The following is a 14,160-nucleotide window of genomic DNA, read 5'->3' as shown; positions in this document are numbered from 1 at the left end:
GTACCGTAGATCGCGGTCCTCCTCTCCATGGGCATCCAGGTAAACGGAGCCCCACAGGCAGAAGCGATGCCCTCGGATAATGATGATGACAGAGGCGTTGATCAATAGGAAGATGCCCGTTGCTGCGCCACAGTGTTGAGAGTGCTAAAGACAGACATAAACAATCTCTTCACCTAATCACATAGTCATCTGCACACACAGCAGCACCACCCAAGCAAGCAAGCAATAATATCCATCGATGACCTAAAAATTAAGCACGTCGGGCCACCCAATGAATAACACATCTTTTTAAACACGGTATGAAGATCATGGTGTTTTTTTCAGATATAGTCTAATATGGCCGTCGAAAAAGCAGGGCCACTCACCAAAACACATTCACAGATCCCCTGCTGCTTGCAGCACAGCCCTTTGAGGCAGACGAAGGCGCCACAAACGAGGCAGAGTGCTGGGTCCTTTGGCACCTTTTTGCAGGCAGTGCAGGCCTTCTTGTGGTAGTACTGGAAGATGATGTTGTAGTGGTCAGGTAAGTGGAGGAGGTGGGGGGACGCCCACTGTGGATCCTGGACAAGCAAGGTCTGGATGAAGAAAAAAAAACATGTTTGTCACAACATTCCAATTTTGAACTGTAACTTTGTGACCTAGGATATCCATTGTAACAGCTTGGATGGAATAGGAGCTGGTGCTCACTACTGTGCCTTGTCCATGGTAGGTCTACCCTTCAGCTGCCTCATCACTTAAGAACAAAACCAATCCAATCCCGCAAGAGCCGACTCTCAAGTGCCTTTCATTTAGCCATGTGCTCTTCTGTTCTCTCTAACCTGTCAATAGAGTCTTAATCAGCGGACTCATCAGGTCGCCTTGGCAACATTTAGACATTGAAAATATGACATAGCCCTTTCATCCTGCTCCTTTAAGCACCACCCCCAAGAAACACTTAGGCTACTGTACATTCATTTCAGTTGGGGCATTGTCTCTCCCCACTTGTTACTAAAAGGGATTTAAGAATATAGGAAGTTAAAGTAAGTTTTAAGCCTTCTACTGAATAACTTGTCAAGAGGTCCTATATGCCACATTTTTCAGTATTGACTTCAACTCCAGGGTGTAATGTTGTGGGTTGAAAGGTATGTGGGAAAAAAATCCAGAACGGCAGTGTGAAGCGATGTGAGGTTTCATCTTGTGATGCAAGGCAGCAAAGGTCAGTGCTGAGTGACAAAGGCAGGGTGGGAAAAACATTACTCTCGCAAGGGCTATATTCAGCACTGAATATACAGAAGAGGGGCTATACGCAGCAATGGCTAAAATAAAGGGCCTGAAATGCCATGGCTCACACGTGGTGTCAATAGTCTTTTCTTATAAACACAATAGTGAAAAACAAAATGACACCACCATTGGTGCTTTGGAGACGTTATAAATGGAGCACAACGATTGGTGGCGTTAAGTGCTCAGCCTCAAACCTACTATTGATTTCTTTGCCTGAGTGTCAGAGAGCCCCGTGACCTCAGAGCACCATTGAGTCATCAGGTCGAAAGCGTTGACCGTCCAGTCAAGACACGAGGCACTGTAGATGGGGTTGGATGGTTGAAGGGCCGGGGCCAGGAGCCCTAGACAGCCGGCGAGGCCTGAGAACTCCTCTACCTCCTGAAATAGAACAAATGGTCAGTATGAGTTAAAGCAGTGGGGTTGGAGCTGCTACGGTGCAGGCAGGTAGATAAACAGACAAAGATGTGGAACAGTAACAGTAACCGTACCGGGCAGCCTGACAGTTTGTCCCCATAGAGGTGGTGCTGCAGGAGACAGGAGAGGCGGAGGTAGGGCAGGCAGAACTGCTGGAGGCTGTACTCTATGGAGTGTGGGGACCACACACTGGAGCTCAGCTGGGGAAGGAAGCACAGGAGTAATGCCTCATCAATAACCTTTCGACAGCTGGCTGATAATGGGGTGATATACATCTCCTTCAGAGAGCACAGATATCAAAGCATTGTTGTTCTGGGTAATGGCCAATTTATCATATAAGAGAAAAGAGGAGAAAACCAGGTGGGGGATTACCAAGAGAGATGGAGCTAGCCAAGCACAGAGTTCGGCAGCTTTGTTTTGAAACCCCAAATGCTATTATGGCTTACCATAGACGGCACTTCAGTGTTCACATCATACACAGTCTTCACCTTGGACAGCTCACCGATGACATGGCTGAGAAGAGCGTCATAGGACTTCTCGGCATTGAAAGCATTCTGTGTGAGAAAAAGTCAAAAAGTATTGGAGAGGTGACAAGAGTACACAGTACTATAGAATGACACTACTTTGAAACAATTCAGCTTATGCCACTGGAATTGTTTAATATGATATTCAAGCAGTCAATTGTCAAGTATTTGAGATGTGCTGCAGTGTGCATATTTCCCCCTCAAACATGTGCAGCACTGTATAATATCTTATGCAGAATAAGCCGAGGACACATTTTCATGCAATAAAATATTTCACAGTTGATAAGCGCCAAGACATTACTGAATGTGTGTTCTGATAAAAATTAAACTGGTTTGACTAATATTCTATATGGAGTAAAGCTGCTGGCATTTATCAAGTTGACGGTGGGAGAATATAAACCAGCAGCCAGTCTTATCTAGCCTGGCGTTCTCAGTCCTAGATTTATAGCTGGAGGAATTTGGAGTCAGGATTTCCTTCCTCTGGGCTCGGGATCTCGGTTGAGACTTTGGCGTCTTTTTATCAACTGCAATTTAAATACAACGACATCCCTCCAAATATGGCCCGTGTTAACAATGAGGATTTCCAAGCGGTCTGAAATGACAGCTAGTGAGCGAGTAAGTGCTGCATTGTTCGTGACGGAGTGGGGGGGAGATTTTCAGCCCTGCCCCAATAGATAGAAAACACTAAAGGGTGGGCATTTTGCTGTTTGCCCATTTACATTCCAACCAGCCACTTGCTAATACAGATTTAATAGACTGAAGATGAAAAGCCAATTAATGTCAGCCCTCTCCGGTAATCTCTCTCTCCTTGATAATGATGATCGATACATCTACAGCTCAAACGGCTTAAATTAACTCGGCCAGGGCTTAATCTTTATTTGCATTCACACTCATTTGCTACGGCTGTAAACAGTTCCTGGGAATAACAGGTAGAAAGTATAGAGACACGGCATGCACTGGCTTCTCAATCGAGGGAACTTTCCTAAGCTTACTTGTTAGAGTACAAGGCGGCAGTACGGTGAGGAGAGTGGGTGATATGTCCATTACCTTCTTGAGAGCGCCAGACGTGCTCCAGGCCTGCCTCTCCTCGGGGCTGAACTTGGCTGAGAGAGATGCCAGAGCCTGGGTGTACTGCAGGTTGTACAGCATCCTCACCAGACAGATGAAGTGTTCTGCAGGGACAGAGAGAGGAGACACACCCATGTATAGTGTCGGGATACTCGCGCTACATAGTCTTGGTCAGACTTTCATTGTTTTGAGAAGAATAATGGATTCATAATTAAAGTTGTTGCCATTCTCATTCGAAGAACCACTCATGGATGAAAATCTGCATATCATAAAAACAGGAATATGATGGCAACAAAGTTAATCGTTTTGGAAGAATAGGCAAATTACCACCCTTCATTTGCATTTTTCTTTTACAATAATTATGAGCATGGATGGAGCATCCTAGCAATCAGCAAAAACAGGAAATCACAACAGCCAAGATGTGTTCTCCACAGACAAATTACTAAGTGGAACAATACATTAATATAGGCATACAGTACATTATCTCTTCCCAATGACTACTTCGAACACCTTGTTAAATAGAAAGCCGTTTCATCCATGTTCAACAGTAAAAAAAATGACTTAAAAGGAGGCCTAGAATGATCTGTAAGAGCTGGACAATCAGGTTGCCTTCAAAAGGAGATGAAACCTTTCTATTGGGCTAGAAGACAAGTCAATAGGTTGGGTTTGGTCTCCAGAGGAACGCTCCTGTGTTTATAAAGGCTCATCAAATAGACTTGTAATTAGCAGGGGGCACGGGCCCGCCAGGTGGAGGCTGCGATTTGGAGCAGGTCTTGGATTTGAACCGACAGAAAAACAATTCCCCCTCCTTAGGAAAGTGGTGGTGGTGACAGGTCCTCTGGACTGGCCATTGTGTTGCTTGTCAGCACATAAAAAAAAAAAAACACACAACCTTTACTGCCATGAAGGACATATAGGCTGTTAGGACCCCCCCCCCCGCCCCTCCTATCCACTCTAAATGAGACAAAAACCCAGACATGTCCTGACCTCCATGCCACGGATATAATAAAAAAATACTTAATTCACACCCATCTCGCATAGTGATGTGTTAAAAATCAATTCTCCATGTCACAAGGAGGGCCGTAATGATGCTTATTTGGCTTAATCAATGTGGAATTGAAGAAGACACAAAGTCCATCTAAAAGTGCGTAAGACATTGAGTGCCGTTTTCCCCGGCAGACTGAAGGGCAATGTAAGGAGGTGCTAATCAGTCAATAGGGAGAAGAGGTCTAACAGCTGTGGAATGGCTTTCTCTGGAGAAAAACAAAACCTGTCACAGCTATATCAACTCACCAATAACCAATACCATCTCAGGCTCTTTTTCACTCACCATGTACAATAGTATTGTACTGTATATTGTTTACCAGAGTTGAGTTTAACCTAAATTTCAGAGTATTCTACGTTTTGATGCTAGGATAGATATTTAGGCCTCATACCGCCTCAGTGTCCATGGATTCAGGCAGTTCAGCACAGCACAGCTTTGTATGGCATGGCACCCATTAAGTAGGCCTATGATTGCTGCAATTTGGGCTCCAATGTAGTGGCCCTCCCCTCGGGCACGGGGCTGAGCCTGGAGGAGATCAAACAGGAAGCACTCAGCTGGAGATGAAGGGCATGTGAAGGGTGCACAGCCTCTATAAACAGGGCGATGTCACTCTGCTCCTGACAGCCAAAAATAGAGGGAACGGAAGAACAGATAAAAACCCTCCCTAATTTAGTCATGATTAGGACTGATAACGGTCTGTCATTCTGACCCAGCCAATGAGAAACCTCCCTCTGTAGCCTCGTTAACTCCCCTTCCACTCCTGTCCCTCTTGTCTGATTAAAAAAATTAATAAAAAATATTATGGATAGTTAGGAGAGTGACAGCACCTTTGCGTAGTGGCTGTGGCATGGTCAACACAAAGATGATGAGCAGGGATGGGCAGTCTCTGAACAGCATGGGGACCTCTGGCCTCTCGTCATCCAGGCAGCTGTAGAGAACAACACACCTGATGTACCGCTTTAAGACATTGAAAAACATACAGTACATTCGTATTCAGATAAGAGTTAAGTATTCATTGAAACAAGAAATACCAGGTAGGTACACCAGGTAGGTACAGTGCATAAGGAAAGTATTCAGACCCCTTGACTTTCCACATTTTGTTACGTTACAGCCTTATTCTAAAATGGATTAAAAGAAAGAAAATCCTCAATCTACACACTATACCCCATAATGACAAAGTGAAAACAGGTTTAGAAATGTTTGCAAATGTATTAAAAAAATAAGAACAGAAATACCTTATTTACATAAGTATTCAGACCCTTTACTATGAGACTCGAAATTGAGCTCAGACGCATCCTGTTTCCATTGATCATCCTTGAGATGTTTCTACAACTTGGGAGTCCACCTGTGGTAAATTCAATTGATTGGACATGATTTGGAAAGGCACACACCTGTCTATGTAAGGTCCCACAGTTGACAGTGTATGTCAGAGCAAAAACCAAGCGATGAGGTCGAAGGCTTTGTCCGTACAGTGCCGAGACAGGATTGTGTCGAGGCACAGATCTGGGGAAGGGTACCAAAAAATGTCTGCAGCATGGAAGGTCCCCAAGAACACAGTGGCTTCCATCATTCTTAAATGGATGACGTTTGGAACCACCAGACTCTTCCTAGAGCTGGCCACCTGGACAACCTGGCAAGGGAGGTGACCAAGAAGGGCCTTGGCAAGGGAAGTGACCAAGAACCCAATGGTAACTGACAGAACTCCAGAGTTCCTCAGATGGGAGAACCATCTCTGCAGCACTCCACAAAGCAGGTCTTTATAGTAGTGGCCAGATGGAAGTCACTCCTCAGTAAAAGACAAATGAAAGCCCGCTTGGAGTTTGCCAAACGGCACCTAAAGACTGACCATGAGAAACAAGATTCTCTGGTCTGATGAAACCAAGATTGAACTCTTTGGCTTGAATGCCAAGCGTCACGTATTGAGGAAACCTGGCACCATCACTATGGTGAATAATGGTGGTGGCAGAATTGGCAGGGACTGGGAGACTAGTCGGGATCAAGGGAAAGATAAATGGAGCAAAGTACTGAGAGATCCTTGATGAAAACCTGCTCCATAGCACTCAGAACCTCAGACTGGGGTGAAGATTCACCTTCCAACGGACAATGACCCTAAGCACACAGCCAAGACAACGCAGGAGTGGCTTCGGGACAAGTCTCTGAATGTCCTTGAGCAGCCCAGCCAGAGCCTGGACTTGAACTCGATCGAACATCTCTGGAGAGACCTGAAAATAGCTGTGAAGCGAAGCTTCCCATCCAACCTGACAGAGCTTGAGAGGATCTGCAGAGAAGAATGGGAGAAACTCCCCAAATACATGTGTGCCAAGCTCGTAGCGTCATAAGAAGACTCGAGGCTGTAATTGCTGCCAAAGGTGCTTCAACAAAGGGTCTGAATACTTATTTTTTTATATACATTTTCAAACAATTCTAAAAACCTGCTTTTGCTTTGTCTTTATGGAGTATTGTGTGTAGATCGATGAGGGGGGGAAAATTATTTTCGATTTTAGAATACGGCTGTAACCTAACAAAATGTGGAAAAAGTCAAGGGGTCTGAAAACGTCTTATTTTTCCCGTGAGTGGAAACGGGACGGGATGAATGAGGAGGGGGAATGAACCTTCCAGTTTAAATTTGAATACAATTGTGGGTGAATCCTTTGAACAGTTATTATTAAAATGTCCATTCAAAACGTTGTGCTGTGTTGCTCTTTCTGAACGCACCTCAAACCTTGGCTCAAAGACATCTCCAACCAATGGGAATACACCTCAGTCCGTCCCTCAGGTAGGAAGCTAGAAACAGCGATGCTGAGTGACTGAACAGAAATAGCTTCTAATCAAAAGATAAGAGCTATTTTAGTAACTGCATGTAGGCTCCGGTATGTGCAAGACCCTATGCCTCGAGCTTATTAGTGTGCTTCGTTCAGGAAGACCACTCCTGGTATCTGGTACTTTTCTAATCCATCCTACTAAAGTAAATCCGAATGATTGTTTATTATATTGAACACCTTTAACTTGTTCATCTTGAATTCTCCATAAGCCTATAACAATTTAAAACTTATTGATCTACCATAATAACGTTTTAAATATTTGAGTGATTTGCGTCAGCTTCCTTTTACTGCTTCTATTCTCCCCACCACCTGTCAAAGAACTGTATTATAAACCGTACATGAAAAAAATTCAAAACAGCAGCAACAGGTAAAAGAGAAAGGAGGGGGAAAAGACCGGATGGACATGGACAAGACCGGATGGGGCTAACAAATAAAGAGCAGAGACATCAGAGCAGTTTGCCACTTTCAACAGAAAATATTTTTAGCAATCGTTGTTTAAGTGGACCCCTAGCTGGGTTTACCCATTCAATTCTGTCAATTTCCACCCTGATTGTTCCCAATAACTACTGGTAGGTGCATGTTAGAAAGAATGTGCACGCTAAAATACATTGACCTGCAAAATAAATTGGGACAGTGACATTTTTTGCAGTTTTTTGGGCTCTGTACTCTAGCACTTTGGATTTGAAATGATAAATGACTATGGAGGTTAACGTGCAGACTGTCATCTTTAATAACACTTCTACATTAATGTGGATGTTGCCATGACTACGGATAATCCTGAATAATGATGAGTGAGAAAGTAAGAATCACAAATATCATAAACCACCCCCCCCGTAGTTGTAATGGTGAGAAGATAGTGGGTCTCTACAAATTTGTAGAGTCACAAGCTTGAGGTAGTCATTGCATGCTATGAATATGGGACCAAATAGTTCACTTTTTAACTTTTTACTAATTTAATACACAAGTGAATTTTTCCTTGAAATGGGGGGACTATATACAAAAAGTGCTGTAACTTCTAAACGGTTCACCCGATATAGATGGACATACCCTCAAATTAAAGCTGCCAGTCTGCACTTTAACTTCAGTCATTGTATAATTTCAAAGAGTGCAGATCCAAAACAAAAAAGCATCACTGTCCCAATACTTTGAGCCCACTGTATGAGCCCATTGCCTGTATCTTCCCAGGGCCAAGAACAAAGTCCTCCCTTGAATATAGTGTATACGCTGGATGGCTAATAATAATAATAATAATAATAATAATAATAATAATAATAGGCTGGAATGGAGCAAATGGAATGGCATCAAACACACAGAAACCATGTATTTAATACTGATTCCGCTCCAGCCTTCACCACGAGCCCATCCTCCCCAATTAAGATGCCACCAACCTCCTGTGGCTGACCTTAATATGCTGTGCACTTAAAAAACTTGCAATGACGTCACACTTCCAATTGCCCTCGAGGAGTCCCCCCCCCACTTTAATGCAGTGGGAGAAAGCAAAGCATTTTTCCTTATATCCCGTGACCCACTTCCATAATACAACCCGAGCCACATATTGTTGATTGCCACCTCCATTTAAAATGGCTGCTTTTCATCTGGCTGCCCATAGAGAGCCTCCCATCTCCACTCAAGACCTCCGGGGACATCGAATGAAGGGAGGTGCACTTACACAATAATACATTCCATTTTGAAGGCACTCGCCGGTTAATTCTAGTGTGCAATAGAAGAAAACCTTTATAACGCAGCAATCTGCTTTTCATTCCATCAAATTCAAAAAAAGACTTGCCTACAGTGAACAGCCCACACAACGAAATGCATGTTGCACATTTCAGTCAAATCCAAATGACTAATAATTATTTTATTTTTTTAAATCACATGAGCAATGTAGTCTTTTGAAAATGAGACTTATTTAAATTTAAGGCGTCCACATAAATGGACATAAGAGCGGTTATGAAAAACAGATTGTGTTATAAGTCAGACTAGGCAGGCACGGGCATCGACGTTCTCTGTCCTATTTAAACAGAGCAACACGACTGGGAGGGTGTCAATGACATAGTTGCCTTCCGAATCTCTAAGGGATTTTGAACACAAAATTGCTCCTCCGACACTCCTGCCTGGCTCGGAGCATTTAAATAGTAACAGGTGTAAAAGCTGTCTTCCACTGCTAACAGGGAGGGAGAGAGGTCGTTAGGTCACCTAATAGCGCTAAGTGTTATACGACTGGGATGCTAATAGCGCTCAAGACTGAACCTGGGAAGCCAAACTGTTCCAAGACAGAGCATGTCTCTGACCAACAAAAACAAGCTCTGTAGCGAGAGCATGAATAAAAGGAGAGATTATGCTTTGTTACATTTCTCTGTTTCTCTAAACCTGTGAAAGATGAGGCTGGGTGGCGGAGGGCTGAGATGTGTGGCGTGGTTGTTTCTCGGTGCAGCGATCGTGACAGGGTCGTTTCGCTCTCTAACGAGCACCCGGTAATTTGCCAGATGCAGCAATTATTGGTATCTATGGCAACCACGCATGGTGCCTTCTCGGTTTTTGGCTCCTCTTTGTCTAGAGGAAAAGCTGCAAGGGCCAGGGGGGGGGATGGTGGTGTTTAGCGTGAGGGGAGAGTGGCACTGTGATTACAGGAAGGGTGTGTGTGTTGCGTATGTGTTGAACGGGCTGTTAGGGTAAACTGGACTTAGGAGAGGGGTGTAGGGATGTCAGGTGGATCTGCACGGCTCGGGGGGGTGGGCGAGGAGATGTGAGAGTGGAGTACCGAATGTCTGTGTAGTGTAGCTTTAAGATGGCCGTCACTCACTCGTCTCTTCTCTGAGCCACCTGGGTCAACCTGGTCCAGGGATTGTACGCAGAATCAATGCTGTACAGACGCATGTGCATGGCAAGCACATGGAAAAGCTGATCTGAAAGACAGAAGAAAAAAAACTAAAACACACATCGATTTAAATGGTCAGCCAGATAGATCAAAACACTGGAACAGATATGAGACGGCTACTGTAGCCGGCCACCTGCATGCCCATTGGCCAGTGCCTACTGGCACACCAAGCTATGAGTGTATCAAAATGACAGATGCAGTTGACCTGAACTGATTGCACTGAGCGTAATGGTTTGGCTGGGTAGTGGCTGGGACAACGCAGGCCAGATGGATAGACGGCACTACTCCGCTCCCAGCCATCCTCTCTGGTCAGGAGTTACACCTGTTCACTGTGGAACATGAAGAGCACCACACCTTTCTCTCACACCAAAAAAAATGTCATCTCCTCCTGGAACAATTTCCTCCTTTAATATTAACACCAAAAAACCAAATGACATCTACTTAATGGCCCACTAAGGTAGTGCTCATTGGAACCATAGCTAAATGTCCATTTGAAATCTGAAAAAAAAAAAATCACATTTAGAAATTACACCTGTAAAGCAAATAATAACAAACCATACATTCCTAACATAGAGACCTGGGATCATGTTGACTACTTTCTCTCACGAAGAACAACCAAGTGGTCCGAAATACTAATACAGTTCTTCACATCCAACCTTGTCAACAGACCTGTAGCCCAAATAAATAAAATATTCTTCTTCTGATAGTTATGACAGAGCTGTAATGCAGCAAAACATTGAATTCCATTGCTGCAATGTGGACCTTCGGGTGAGTTGGCTCACACGGCTGGCAAAAACTAGAGCTACACTGCCCTCTACAGCTGACACATGGTGGCAGCAGTCTACGACCCAGAGGTCGAAGGAGGTGAGTGACTCTGCTTCAGTCCCTCCGTCTGTCAGACGGGGTTAGAGTCCCTCCACTAGAGGACGAAGACATGTGAAGAGTGACACAGTGGTAGGAAGGATCGCCAGCCAATGCCCTTCAAGCTGGCAGGGAACAAGGCTTCAATTGCTGCTCGCATGGCTAACACCTCTTCCATCAGTCAGCCCCTGCCTTGTGTGTGCCTGCTCCTCCTCTCCCAGTCTGCTGCGCTGTTATGTGCTCTGTACCCCCCCCCCCCCATAGCCACACGGTCTGTCAGCACCAATAGAGAGGTCTTCAGTTTGCCTTCAGATATTGATCTGGCTCTGCTTTCTATTAAAGCTCATGCTATTCGCCATGATCTTTACCCCCGCACTTGTCATCCCTCCGATATAGATTTGTAATGGCTGTGTGACTTATGTTGGGATTAGATTACTTTTACACCCACCCCCCTGCGGACAAACACTTCAAATGAGAAATTCTCTTGGACACATCTCATCGTGATAGGCCGACACCTACCATAACAGTATTGTATTGGACGTTGGAGGCCATCTTCACTGTAAAGACCACATCAATAGACTGGCCAAATAAAAAAAAAAATGCCAGCTATACCAGAGACGAGCCATTTGAAGGTGGACTCTCCACAGTTGATTTAACACGAGAGACTGGCGGCGCCACTCTCCAGCCCATGACATCCTCATCAGCTAAACGATATAAGTGCCTTGTGGGATATGGGCTTAGGAACCCCCTTGGGTTGTAGTAGTCAGCGCGCATGTCCCCTGTTCCCCCTCCATATCCCATTCCCTACGAAGAGGCAACACTAATGTACTGCAACTGAGTAAATGTGGCCGCCGGCATGGCTACACAAGTTAATATAGCTCAGAAAAACGGCAGTCCTCTAGTGTGAAATCTCTTTTGCCCCACTCAAGGATGACAGGCGTCTCACTAGAGCAGAGAGCAGCGCGAATTTATCGCCGCTAAACAGACTAATTAAACCGAGCAGGAAAATGGACTGCTCTCATCCCCAGGCTCAGCTCTGATAGAACATAATGTTTAACACATAAAAAAAAAAAGGTCAAGTTCAAATGACAGAAAGTAGAATAAAGGAGAGACACCTTTGGGCATCTTGAGTCGACCATCCAAAAATCAGAACCTCGCATCTTCGTCTGCACCTCTGAGCATAAGTGTGTTTCGTCCTCCAAATCGACCACCAATGTCGGAGGCTGTCTTCGGCATTGTCGTCACAGCGGGCAGAGTCACCGCTCAAGACGGCAACGTCACTCGGTCTTCATTTCCAGTCCACCCCAGAGTGGACCACCCTTGCCACACAATCAACTAAAAAACAGCACTTGACACGTTTGTCTGCTTCATTTACCCTGACGGCAGAAAGCGTCAGCAACAGCCTTACTTGAGATAGCATCTCTCCTTCCCTACCACGGCTAAATCGACAATCTTTACCAATGGTCCAACGGTTACATGGACGAGCGGCTTCAATCTCACCTCAGAGACTTTATTACACAAGGGCCGTTGGGACAAGGCTTCCCACCACCTCCGATTCCCTCATGTCCCCATAATCAGCCTAAATTCCAACGGACCTTATCGTAAAAGAACAAAGACTAAAATGCTTCATACTAATCTCTTTGAATCTAAAGAAATATTTCAAACTGTTGATATACGAAACATGGGTCAATGGCTTTACACAAGGTCAACTTCGGATGTACACAATAGCTTAGTGGTCAAGTAGAGGGCAACACACTTCCTATAGCACCGAGTAGACGGAAGGAGGCTTCATGCATGTTCATCTAGTGAGAAGCAAGGCGAGGGGAGTGGTGTATTGTACTCACTGAGACAGGAGCGCTTGGCTGCAGCGCTGGCTCCACCAGAACACAGGTTCCCTCCACGGTGCACCAGCTCCAGCTCCAGGTTTGTCCTGAGGAAACAACCATTACTAAGCACACACACACACGGTAAACTGCTAGGGCTTAGTGGGACAAGCAGAAGATTTTTGGGGCATTTTCGCAGCCATTTTTAGCTCAGGCAGTCTGACAGGAGTTTCCCCCCCCCCATTCAGAAACAGGACAGAACAGTGGACTATTAACATTCCTTCATGTCATCTACCTGCTATTGCAGTAGCGACCTAAGACGGGAGGGCTCGTAGCGACCTAAGACGGGAGGGCTCGTAGCGACCTAAGACGGGAGGGCTCGTAGCGACCTAAGACGGGAGGGCTCGTAGCGACCTAAGACGGGAGGGCTCAACTAGTGAAATTATCGCCAATATCTGGTGAGGTTACTGACTACTGGCTTTCCCTCTATTCACCCATTTTATAAGAAACATCAGATATAGAAGATGTAGCAGACATTGGCTGTTGTGTTTGTACCAGCCATTTCATATCAATAACAAAGAGTTGAAATAGCTAGTCCATTGGCATAAAAGCCGTTCCATCCAGTTTCCCTTGTATAATCTCGGCTGTGAATTTCCCATGCATATCCAAACCATTTAATATTTCAATTTCTGCAACCAAATAAAAGAAAAAAAGTAAAACCATTAGAGAATAAATTGATATTAAAAGCAGGTAGGTGTCGCTTAAATTAGACAGAACAGGGGTTGTTTTGATCCTGCCACTGGACGTTTCCTCCCGTAGGCTGGGGAGGTGGGGGCAAATCCTCGGGCTTCCTGGGAGAAAAAGCAATTTCACATAGATAATGCAGCCACGCCGAGCTTCATCTGGCTGCTACTGATAAGAGCGCCCTTCCGACAGAGGAATTTTCCACTGCTCAGGCAATTTGCGCTGTTCACTGAAATTGTGAAAGCCAACAGGCACCCAGACACAGGGAGCAAGGACTTCTCTCTGCAGGGCACAGGTTGAGAGAAAAAAAGGTGAGGGGGAGAGGGGCATGGGGAGGGGGAGGAGACTGGGAGGGGCCAAGGGCATCCCACAACCCTTTGCCTATGGTGAGAGAATAGAAATGACGGTTCCATTCTCTAGTCCCTGTAACGCATTATCAATTTCGGACGACGATAAAAGCATAATTTAACGTCATTTAGAGGAGCGTGTCCAAAGAAGAAAGATTTGGGGCTCCAACACAGCAAGCAACAAAACTGTAAATAAGTACTCTGGAGAAAAAGAGCTATAAAAAAATAAAATAAAAAATAAAATAAAAAAAAAATCAGTGGAAGAGAGGCAGAGCGATAAACCCATACAGTCAGAGGTAATAAAGGATGGTGGAACCAACCAGTCAATACCATTTTACTGCATCGTCAACTGACAAAGCTGCCAATGTCGCTTA

At 44.9% G+C, this 14,160-nt stretch overlaps 1 protein-coding gene across 4 annotated transcripts in view; it reads right to left on the bottom strand.

Annotated features, from left to right (window-relative positions):
* Nucleotides 1-14,160, bottom strand: part of ubr3 (ubiquitin protein ligase E3 component n-recognin 3) — a 48,681-nt gene that overhangs the window by 2,380 nt on the left and 32,141 nt on the right. For 2 of the 4 annotated variants that reach the window (XM_014173236.3, XM_014173237.3), the window contains exons 30-38: nt 12,717-12,802; nt 9,937-10,039; nt 5,139-5,239; nt 3,246-3,370; nt 2,121-2,228; nt 1,749-1,874; nt 1,459-1,638; nt 366-575; nt 5-144 (exon numbers count right to left, since the gene is read on the bottom strand). In XM_014173236.3, coding sequence (XP_014028711.3) covers nt 5-144; nt 366-575; nt 1,459-1,638; nt 1,749-1,874; nt 2,121-2,228; nt 3,246-3,370; nt 5,139-5,239; nt 9,937-10,039; nt 12,717-12,802 — 1,179 coding nt within the window. Of the gene's footprint in view, nt 1-4; nt 145-365; nt 576-1,458; nt 1,639-1,748; nt 1,875-2,120; nt 2,229-3,245; nt 3,371-4,702; nt 4,929-5,138; nt 5,240-9,936; nt 10,040-12,716; nt 12,803-14,160 lie in introns of those variants that run through there. The other 2 variants (XR_014382613.1, XM_082968919.1) reach the window with 2 other exon arrangements.

Source organism: Salmo salar, chromosome 25, assembly GCF_965601325.2.
Source record: "Salmo salar chromosome 25, fSalSal1, whole genome shotgun sequence".
Taxonomy (NCBI): Eukaryota; Metazoa; Chordata; class Actinopteri; order Salmoniformes; family Salmonidae; genus Salmo; species Salmo salar.
Note: the sequence above shows the minus strand (reverse complement) of the source record. Positions and strands in the feature narration are given on the sequence as shown.